At 35.1% G+C, this 11,598-nt stretch overlaps 1 protein-coding gene across 1 annotated transcript; it reads left to right on the forward strand.

Annotated features, from left to right (window-relative positions):
- Positions 1 to 1,959: 1,959 nt before the first annotated feature.
- Positions 1,960 to 8,402, forward strand: LOC121409548 (glutathione S-transferase theta-1-like). The gene is made up of 5 exons (XM_041601462.1): positions 1,960 to 2,289; positions 4,264 to 4,351; positions 5,222 to 5,378; positions 6,991 to 7,164; positions 8,086 to 8,402. Exons 1-5 carry the CDS (start codon positions 2,178 to 2,180, stop codon positions 8,233 to 8,235), a joined length of 681 nt encoding a protein of 226 aa, XP_041457396.1. The 5' UTR covers positions 1,960 to 2,177; the 3' UTR covers positions 8,236 to 8,402.
- Positions 8,403 to 11,598: the final 3,196 nt, after the last annotated feature.

Consider the following 11,598-nt stretch of genomic DNA (forward strand, 5'->3'; position numbering starts at 1 on the left):
CTTTGAAAAGAAATAATTTCTTATCATGGAATACAAAAGAAAGAGTCGTGAGGTGGCATCACCTGCTCATTGCACAATATTGAGGCCATGTTATAGAACTGTTTCAACGAATTAATGCACAAAATGAACTGTCATATACTTGGTAACTTTGTTATTCCATTTTGATAAATTATTAAGTGTTCTGTTTGCCTTATTTTACACTATTGATTCAAATCATATAATTTTCAGACTGGATAAATTATCCTCTCTGAAGACATGTAGCTATCAATTAGAATACAGGTTTCGCTGTAGTTGTACGAATTACCCAAGGTAAATTGCATGGTCATGGTAATAAAAAACGAAAGCCATATGCAAAAACTTAATTCCGACAGATTCAAGCATCTTCCAAAGCTCTTTTCAAGTGTAAAGGCTTATCAACGAAGAGACAAAACTGAGTAAAACTTTCATGAAAAATCTGATAAGGAAAGAGAAAAATCATAATTTTTTATTTTTTTCAGTCTAAAACATTATATTCTTGGTTTTATCCAATTTGCAAGAGTTTAGGTTGCCCGTTGCGGAAAGAGACGCTAAGAGATAGAAAGAGAGGAAAATCAAAGTAAATTTCGAAATGCGAGCTTCTGATCATGTTGGGTTCGATATCATTTCATTCGCAAGACTTCCTGCAGCTATCTCCTGATCACAGTGAGTGGCGAACGGATGAAAGGCCTTGGTGCCCCCCCCCCCCCAATTTGTTACGACCAAGAAAAAAAAAGAAAAAGGGAAGAAAAGAAAAGCAAAGCAAATACAGAACGGTGAGTTATGATATCATTTTCTGAATAATATGTCAAAATCTATCACAAAAATTGATTTTAAAATAAAAATGTCGAAAGTTTTACTCACGCGCTTTGCTCGCTCGCAACTTAAAAAAAAAGAATTTTAGCCCGAAACGCCATATAAAGCTTTCTCAAAATTTTGGGTCTGATCACAGTATCGTTGGAGATATTTTGAACATAAACTTTGAATAAAGCTTATGATCGTAGAACATTTTTCTACGATTGATTGCATTAACTATAATGTATATTTACTCGCTAACCTTTGTGTTACGATTAATCGCTAACTTTTGTGTTACGGGACCCAGAACTAAATTAGTGTAACCTTTCTACCAAGATGAAGTACATGTTAACAGGGTTTAGCATTAGCAGCTTGTCAAGATAAACGTTTCAATCAAAGGGATACACGTTTCTTTAAGTTGTGCTTGAAATGGGCGATGCGTTTTTATTCCTTTCTCGTATTGGTTTTGTATACCCTTTTATAACAAAAGATTAGTATATTTTATACTGAAAATGATATTTTGTGAAAGGAAAGATAGAAAATGTTTTTGAATGAATAAATAAAAAATGAGGTAGTTGCATTCTCTGCCACTGTTCCTTCTCGTGCTCAATCACTTTCTGGTTGTCTGATTTTTCGTTTTTCCTTTTATGGAACTTGACCTTTTCGATAATGTTTCCTCATTCTTATTTTTTCATGCTGTTCTATTATATTTAGCTTATTTCGTTAATTTCGTTTTGACAAGTTGCTTATTATTTTGCATTATTCGTTTCATTTTTTTCATATACTGAAGAAGGCTGAGAACCGACATTTTTATTATATACACACTTACAGAGGCGTCGATCCTGGGGGGACAGGGGGCGATCGCCACACCAGTGAAAATATTGGGGGGACAAACATATCGTTTTGCCCCCTCCTCAATAATTCTGCATGTGCAAAAATAAAATAAGATTTTAATGTTATACAGCAAGCGAGATTGAGATACACAACTCGTTCTTTATTTAAAATCGTGCTCAAATTTTCCGCTTTTCAGATTGGAATATAAATATTTTTAGCTCGCGCTTCGCGCTCGCATCATTTCTGTAGCAAAAACACCCATTATGTTCATGATTAAATACTTAGGTGAATAGTACCGTTTTCAGTTCAAAACCTCAAAAGAACTCCCGCTTCGATTTGCAATAATAGTCTTTTGTTGAACTCAATATTTATTCCACAATCTCAAAGTTCGGCCAGTCATGTGACCACTTAGATCTTTATATTACCTACACGACCGATACGTCTGTACTGAATAGGAGATCTTGCTTGATTATCATCGTCAAAGAACACACAATTTCTTCGAATCCACGTCTGACGAGGAAAAATTATTCATCATGGTTGTCAAGATTTACATTGATATGCTATCCCAGCCTTGCCGATCGCTCATCATCTTCCTCAAGAACACAAAGATTCCGTTCGAATTGGTAACGGTCAACCTCCGAGATGGTAATACTTTTTTTATCATTTTGCAATGTAGGATTTAGGATTTGTTATTGTTCGTTATCAATAAAATTTCTTTATCTGTAGGACTATCATCTTTATCATATTCATTCATCTGATTACCGCTATCGAAAGGGTACCTTCAAATCTCTCAATAATACATGAACCTCACAGAAGTTGTTAAACAGTTTAACATGTCTAAACAACCATGTGTAATTTATTGAAGATTGAATAAAAAATTAACTGTGTTGTTTTAGTTTTCAAACACTCTTTTAAAATTCAACGACTACTGTGGAGTTCAAATAGTAGCCAGCGTTGTACAAACTTGATCGAGAGAAATTCAAAAAGCAAAAAGCAAAAAAAAAAGGATTCACTACAAAATGAAGGTCATTTGGTGTCATTATTTTTCCAATTTTGCACATCTTCCAGAATATCTGTCCTGGGGGTGCTGCCTATGAAGAATAATACCCGCAGCACGCCCAAGGAAAAATTTTGGGGGTGATGCACCCCGTTTCCCAGTGTCATGATTAACAAACCAGACAAGATAGCGTTTACATTCAGATGTAATTGGCTTGAAGCCTCGTGGTGTAGCAGTTCTGCCACTCCCCCGGTAATCTGAAGGTCGTTAGTTCGAATCCCAGCGTGGCCTAACGTCCTTTTGCAAGGCGTCAAGCCATATTTTTTCACACTCTATCCAGGTGTTAAATGGCTATCAAATAGGATGCGAAAGTTTATGTAGTATACCTAGAAATTGAGTATTGGAACTCTTGTTGGAATGCTGCCCAGGGAGTGGAGGAAGATCGTGCATTATTTTTATGCGGGCATGCCAGGATCCGATGTCCGCGGGTAATAGTATAATAATTGCAATATAAAGCGCTGAGAAACAAAGCTTATTAAGCGCTATAATGTAACTATCATTATTTATTTTGATGATTTCACGTAGAAACAATCAATATATCGATTTCGCAATATGGAGGAAAGTTCAAGGAAAGAAATCCTCATATCGAGGGTCTTAAAGTCAAGTCAGCACAAGTCTTGACCATCATGGGACGTTTGCCTCCATAATAATTTTCATTCCTTCTTCAAATATTTAACGATCATTTTGACCAGTTTAACAAATATTAGATATCGGCAGTTCCGTTTGTTTTTCATTAATATTCAACTAAAGATAGCACTTGTAGGACTTGATATTTGACAATATCACCTCTTGGTAATGCGATTCAGGTGTATAATCAAAGGATAAGGTGAAGTAGCGATATCTTTTCGTGAATTTGCATTTTAAAAATGATAAATGATTTCACCTTTAGCACGAAAATAGCAGAAGCCAAACCAGTGGAGTACAGATGAGAGGCCTTAAGGGGAAGGGTTGCCCCCCCCCCCAGAAAAAAATTACGAACAAGAAAATATAAAGAAAGGAAAGACAGAAGAGTGAAATATGATATTATTTTCTGAAAATTGCGTCAAAATCTTATACAAAGTGTCAACATTTTTGCTCGTTCGCTTCATTCGCTCGCTCACTTTAAAGAAATAGATTTTGCCCGCTAAGCAATATCTAACCCCTCGAATTTGTGGGCTCATTACACCATTGAGCAAAACCCTCAGTGATGCACAATTTTAAAGGAAGGTGCTTCATAGTACTCATACAAATTTCCAAATTTTTTTCGGTTTACAGTCTTGGTTCTGAATATCAATTGAAAGAGATGCAAGATTCCGGTGACCCGGGTTCGATTCCCAAGTGGTGCGCTAGTGCCCTTTGGTAAGGCATTTATCCTCGTTACCGGGTCCCTCGGAGAGGACCTTAAGCCGTTGGTCACCTGGTTGCTTGCTCACAGGCATTCGTGCTTTCTTAGCAGTCAGGTAAAAAAAAACCTTAGGTATAACTTTGTAATATTCCTTAATTAGTAGGAAATCAGTTCAATTGTTTATCGTTATCCTGATATTTTCAATTTGTACCTCAACTAATCAATTTCCTCTTCTCAGGTAGTCATATGAAACCAGAATACAAGAAAATTACACCTCTGTGCACTGTACCAGCTATTCAAGATGGAGACTTTAGTATGGGGGAAACGTAAGCTAACACATTTCTGTATTATAATTTCCAGGTTTTCCCTTCTCCCTCTCACTCTTTCTTCCTCTCTCTCTCCCTCTCTTCCTCTCTCTCTCTCTCTCTCTATATATATATATTTAAATATATATATATATTAAAAAAACAGATACATGTAATTCGTGTCAGTATGATGCATTCTTAGATGTCACACAGTCACTACAAGTATTTCCATGATTTATTTTACCCATTTTACTTTTATTATATTGATTAAAAAAATGGTCTTAGATTCAACGAGAAAGGGGTATCTGCCATACCACAGTAAACTTGTTACATGAAAAATCAAACGAAGTTTTACATTTTGGAGAAAAACTGGAAAAATCGGGGGGGGGGGGGTTACAGTGAAATTAAAGAAAAATGCTGAGTGTGAGGTGGCATTGCGATGCATCGGATCCCCAATTTGCAAACCGCCCATGATGGGTTTTTGAAAATCATTTTAATATCATGATCTCTTTCTTATCTTTTTTTAAAGCAAGTTCACACCTAGTTATCAATAATGCTTATAGCATTTCCATTTATTTGAAAGCAGGATAAAAGAGCATTGTAGATTAAATGCCTTGCTCACGGACATAGCTGCCGCGGCCGGGAATCGAACCCCCGGAATTTTTCATGTATAGCCAGGCGCCTTAGACCACTTGGCCACGGCACCTCCTCTTCTTTTCTTATATCAGAAATCGATCATGACATTTTCAGTCTTCTGACTCTTTGATTTTTATCTATGCCTATTTTTATTCAAATCAACTTCATAAAGGTCTGGAATATGTAAGATGAAAAACCCGTGTTCAAATATCGATATCTTATCTTTTCAATTCATTTTTTTAATGTTTTAAACAGCATGGCAATCATTAGGTATTTGGCGACGAAGTATTCAGACCTAGTCCCTGACCATTGGTACCCGAAGGATCTAGAGAAAAGAGCCAGAGTTGATGAATACATGGCCTTTCATCATACAGGAACAAGAGGGGGATGTGGTCGTATCTTTTACAGTGAGGCGAGTCTTAACTTTTCCCTGTCGAGATATTTTGTCTGTTTGAAAATAATAAATAAATGAATAAATAAATAAATAAACACATAAATAAATGAATAAATTAACTAATTAATAAACAGATAAATAGAAAGATGAATGGATAGATAATAATAATAATAATAGGCATTTATATAGCGCCATCTATCTAGAATTATTCTATTCCGAGGCGCGTTGTTATTATTATTACCCCGGCTTTAGCTCGAGTTGCCTCTTAGTGCTCATGCATTCAAGGAATTAATCCTGCCGGGTACCCATTCACCTCACCTGGGTCGAGTGCAGCACAGTGTGGATAAATTTCTTGCTGAAGGAAATTACGCCATGGCTGGGATTCGAACCCACGACCCTCTGTTTCAAAGTCAGAAGACTTATCCACTGGGCCACAACGCTCCATGTTTGTGTGTAGATAGATGGATGGATAGATAGATAAATAGATACAGATATATTAATGAATTAAGAAATGAATAATAAAGCAATGAATGAATAAGTACACAAATAAATAAATGAATAAATAAATATTAAGTAAATAGCCAGATCTCTTGAATAACTGTGATTTCAAATATTCATTAGAAAACGAAGAAACAATGTAACCCATAGTGGGCTCTGTTTATGCTGTACTCCTACTGTTGGATCAAGTTCACATACCTAAATTTGAGCAGTTTGAATAAAATTCTCCACAAATTCCATTATGTTAACACGATGTGAACAATTTAAGGGCATGCTGACGAATACGAAAGGGGTACTCCGGGATGAAAATGTTTTAAAGCGTAGAATTCCCAGATCAAAATGCTGAAAATTTCATCAAAGTTAGATAAACAAAGTTATTGAATTTAATTTCAGCAAATTTGTGAAATCAATTATAATCTATGTACATCGTCATGAATATGCACTAGGTGGGCTGATGATTTCACATCCCCACTTTCTTTTTTCTGGTGGTATTACATGATTTTTTTCCATATATCTGTGAATAATATGTCTCCCTTGTAATGAAGTTGCAGAAACGAATTATAATACATAATGCACTAATTCAGTTGTGAATCCAATTTGTTTAGTTCTTCGAGATTTTTTAAATTAACCTAATTTCATACAAAAAACAAGTGGGGGTATGACATCATCAGTTTGTTCATTGAATATTTTTAAAGACATGTATGGAAATGTTTCACCAGAATAATTCAAATATTTAAAATGCCATAATTGTGTTATTCCTTGTCTGATTTTGATCAAATTTTCATTGTTTTGTTTGTCTGATTTTCCTTTGTCTGTTTAAATCATACTATTTTCGGCCTGGAGTACTTCTTATTTCAGCAAGTATATAATTTCTCATACGCGAAAGAAATGTTATCATTATCCAAAATGCGTACTATTTCCAGATAGTATTCTGTTAAACCCCATAACAAAAACAAACCGTATGATTATTTTTTTTATAGAAAACGGTCAATTTCTCACAATTTAAAATTCATGAATTTGAATATTCACGAGGTTCTCCAGCAGCTTCCACACGGGGGCAGGATGTTTTCTTTAATTTGTAGCAGGAACAATTGCCTCCTAATGTACTACATCTTTTTTTTATATAATACAGATCGTTATCCCAATGCTATCTGGAGGAAAGGAGCATGCATCGGAGGAAAAATTGAAGAATGACGAAGAAAATCTTACCAAGCAGCTTGATAAGCTGGAGCATGCTTTCTTACAGGACAATGCTTGGCTGGCCGGGGATGACATCTCAGTTGCTGATGTGCTGGCCGTTTCTGAGGTAAGAATTGAAGAGTTTGGTTGCAAAAGGGGTTAGGTCCACTTTGGATCATTCCGAGAAAAATCACGTTTTTATTCTCACGTATTGCAATATTCTTATAAGAAACTTAATTGCCCTATCATGTGAACATAAAATTGGGTATAAAAAGAAATCCACCCGTCTTCAGTTTTGTTCTTTATATTTGTTTAAAATATCACCCGTGGACCTAACGCCTTTTGCAAGCAAACTGAAATTAATCAAATCTCTTTTGAGTAAAAAAGTGATTTTTCTTTGCCACTGTTATCCACGTTTTAAAGTAAATTTTAATTTTTCTTTGGTATCAACATCAGAGCGACTAAAAATCTATCGGTTTTGAGAAAGAAAACAATAAAATTTATTAAAAATGTACCTAACCCCTTTTGACAAATGAGCTTTTCAGAAGAGTTTGGTTGGAAAAGGGGTCAAGTCCACTCCAATTTAAAAAAAAATTGTTCTCTGTTGCAATATTATTGTGTAAAAGACTATGACAGTAGTTTTTTTTTTTTTTTTTTTTTTGGGGGGGGGGTAATATTTATTGGCGACTATTTTCATCATTTTTAACAGGTATATTCATAATCAATATTTTAACAGTATATCAGTGTATATACCTGTAATCGTTTACAAATATAGTGCATATATTGTGGCTGTCGACGTTCGGAATAGCAAACGTAAATTTTAATAAACATGCATGGCGAAATATCCATCATCCGGTGGCTAGATAATTGCGAACCAGTTGAAATAAAATATCAGTCGGTGTTCGACAAATCTTGGGTACTTCTGTCAAAAGATCTCAAGTGTGTTAAGGGTGATGTTACCAATGTTATCGAAAGTCAAACCTACCTTGATACTGAGACTGTTTTTTCCCATGATTCCTTCTATTTTTCTCTCACTTGTTTAATACAGATAATGCAGAATACCATTAATGGGCGCGATGTAACAGAGGGTCGACCTAAACTCAGGGCTTTTGTTGATCGTGTGAAAACTCGCCTCAATCCAACATTTGACGAAACTCACGCAGTATTGTACGAATTTAGGGCTAACTATAAGAAATAGATGCCAATTATCATAACATTCCTGCACCCATCATAATTGTTAAAATGTTCTAATGAGTCAATGAATATCGGATTTAACGTCTTCAACGTGAACTCTAAAAAGTGAATTTATCTTTGGTCTGTTCAGAGCAATTGATACATGTCATGTATTTTACTATATTATCATGATTATAGTTACAGTGATTGTGTCCAGGAAATAGCCAAACATTGCTAGATTAACTGCTGCACCCTGGTTTAACCCTTATGCAGTAATTTCTGATGAGCTTGTTATTAGTGAGAGCGAACTGTAAACTTCTTTTTCCTACCTCAATCATGTCAATGCTCAAACAGTTTATTATCATTTTTTGGGTCAAATTTCCCTATTTTTATTTCAATGGTCATATTCAACACTGGGTATATTTTTTTTAAGTTGGACAAGATTTGGGAAAAGGTGTTTTATATGTCGTATATTTCCATTTTCAACAATTAGAATGTAATGATTGGTACTTGATAAATGCAATAAAATCAATGATGCATGAAATATCAGGTTGGGAATGGGGGAGGCTGCTAAAGTTAAATTTGGGAGTCAGTGTATTTTTTAGTATAAACATTTCTATTATACACTGTTAAAAAATCTGTTTTTACAGAAAAAAAAGAAGATTTTGCAGAAAGCAATAACAGAATCATTCTGCAAATTCATAAAACAGGAATTTTTCTGCAATTTAACAAAACAGGTCTGTTTAAAAAGGGAAAATGGCCTAAAAGAAATTTGTAAGGTTCTATACACCGAATACCAATTTCCTGCAATTTTACATGATATAATGCAAGATTTCGCAATCTGATAAGATTACAGATGTTCTTAAGACTCTGCTGAGTGTTAGTACCAACAATTACAAAATAATGCTTGGTTCTTAATGATATAAGCGAATTACAGCAAAATATCTGGCTGGAAATAGAGGGGGCTGCTTAAAAGCGGAGCTTGGAGTCATATCATCCTAATTATTAAAATATTATATAAGCAGCTAGTCTGCTGCTCATTTACTGATATCATCTCCATGAAATGAGACGAACACATTTCTTCATGCCTATGGGTGCTGTGGAGTATGCACGAGTATGCAGCCCTCTATTCTCATGATATTGATGAAGATGATCTGTTTTATAATCTACTTTTTCATACTTTGGATTTCATTTAGCCGTCAAGATTCCGATGTTGAGCATAGCATATATAGCGCTTAAAAGCGGAGCTTGGAGTCATATCATCCTAATTATTAAAATATTAAAATATTATATATAAGCAGCTAGTCAGCTGCTCATTTACCGATATCATCTCCATGAAATGAGACGAACACATTTCTTCATTCCTATATATGGGTGCTGTGGAGTATGCACGAGTATGCAGCCCTCTATTCTCATGATATTGATGAAGATGATCTGTTTTATAATCTAATTTTTCATACTTTGGATTTCATTCAGCCGTCAAGATTCCGATGTTGAGCATAGCGTAGCGCTTAAAGTGATGTTCAAACTTATAATCTCGATTTGTCAAGAATTGTCTCATCTTTGTTGTACTCATCAGTCAAATTAAACTCAAAAAGAACTTTTTGGCTGCTCATTCAAATCATGGACCTATTTTGGAATAGGTCCATGTTCAAATTGCTAAGGTTGGTAAAATCGGTAGCATAACTTTTATTATCACACATCCCACCTGGAGAATGAGCATAGAAAAGTTGCAAAGTGATGTTGATGTTGAACTCTATATCGCTATGATTATGATATGTTTATAACTCTTGGAAAAACTGTGGGCGTTCATATTCATAATCATGCCCAAGCTCGTAAAATCAATTATAAACGCGTTATTTTATATGATGTCTATATATACGAAGCATGCATGGAGTCCTCTTTCATGGTTAAATGCTATGCAATCATTCGTGATTTTATAGCTCAGTGTACTGCTTTCGGTATTTTCATTATCAATAAAAAAGTTAATACGTACAGCTACTACTGCAACAGATTTTTTATGTACTTATTTCCTCCTTTACAATACGAACTTATTTTCATTTTTACTATAGATGATTTGGTTGATTTTTTAGATTTTCGTTTCTTGCATCCTCAAAACTTGTGTGGAACATTTTTTATTTTATCATCCTTATACTGAATGTTGATTAGGGAATAGCCAGGCCAATGACTGTTTGCTACTCTTTTACATATTCCATTACATGAATTTTGTTATTCTGCTAAAAATTTGCAATTGTCATTGTAATTTGAATTATTCGCGAGTTTGGATTGATCTGATTCTCGAGGTATATTGTGTTTTTTAATGAGAAATAGAGACGGTAGGAACAATTTTGAATTTGAATTGCCTCACTCTTAATAATGAATGAGGGTAAGACGTGCAAATGTGTGCGTATGTGAGTGGATGTGGGGTACACATTTTCCCAAGGAAAATTTGACAAGCCCCCCCTCCCCATATGGGTTTCAGGCAAAAATTAAGGGATTTTCGTCCGCAAAAAAAAAAAAATTGACAAGCAAAAAAAATGTCTTCACTTTCGAAGGGGGGTGGGTGCACACTTCTGTTTTAACGGCATATATATACATTACCAATTTTTTTTTAGTTGTGCCTTTTAAAGGAGGGGGGGGGGCACGGGCCGGCCGTCCCCCCCCCCTGGATCCGACGGTGTGCGCGTTTTGGTGAATTACCTACTTCCTTGGGACACTTCTTTTGTATTTTACCCATCAACCGGAGCGGATTTCTTACAACATGACATGAACTCTATTCCTAAACTTATAATTTGCAAAAATGCCCGTCCGGCCATTTTAATTCACGTTGTGTGTGTCAAAATATAGCATTATCGTCGGTGCGGTAGGTGAATTATTCACGTATAGGCCTATCTGAAAATGGGCCCGGTAAGAGGACTAAATTAATGATAATAACAAGATCGACGCAAACAAACGTCCCCACTTTGGCGATTAAAGGGAAAACCACCCTGACATAAGCATGATTAAAAATATTGGTAAAGATTGGAAGAAAATCCATCAAAGATTTAAAAAGTTATCAAAATTTCATAGTTTTGATTTGTCACGTCAAATGCGAGCAGCTTCAATTAAAAAAAATCATTGAAATTTCATGTGACAAAAAAAAATAAAATGATTTTTATTGTACCGTCAATATATCAAGAGACGAATCATGTAACACTCACTCCTGAAATATATTTAGACATCATGCATTCCATATTACGTAACATATGAAGAGTTTAGTTGCAAAAAGGAGTTAGGTCCACTTTGGACCATTCCGAGAAAAAGCACGTTTTTAATTCTCCCAATATTGCAATGTTCTTGTGCGAAACTGAATTTTCATGATACCCTTCCATGTGAACATGAAATTGGG

This window comes from Lytechinus variegatus, chromosome 2 (genome assembly GCF_018143015.1).
Source record: "Lytechinus variegatus isolate NC3 chromosome 2, Lvar_3.0, whole genome shotgun sequence".
Taxonomy (NCBI): domain Eukaryota; kingdom Metazoa; phylum Echinodermata; class Echinoidea; order Temnopleuroida; family Toxopneustidae; genus Lytechinus; species Lytechinus variegatus.

Coding starts and splice junctions, on each gene's coding strand:
- LOC121409548 (XM_041601462.1), top strand. CDS start 2,178: ATGGTTGTCAAGATTTACATTGATATGCTATCCCAGCCTTGCCGATCG. Junction 4,352..5,221: donor GACTTTAGTATGGGGGAAAC/GTAAGCTAACAC, acceptor TGTTTTAAACAG/CATGGCAATCATTAGGTATT. Junction 7,165..8,085: donor ATGTGCTGGCCGTTTCTGAG/GTAAGAATTGAA, acceptor TGTTTAATACAG/ATAATGCAGAATACCATTAA.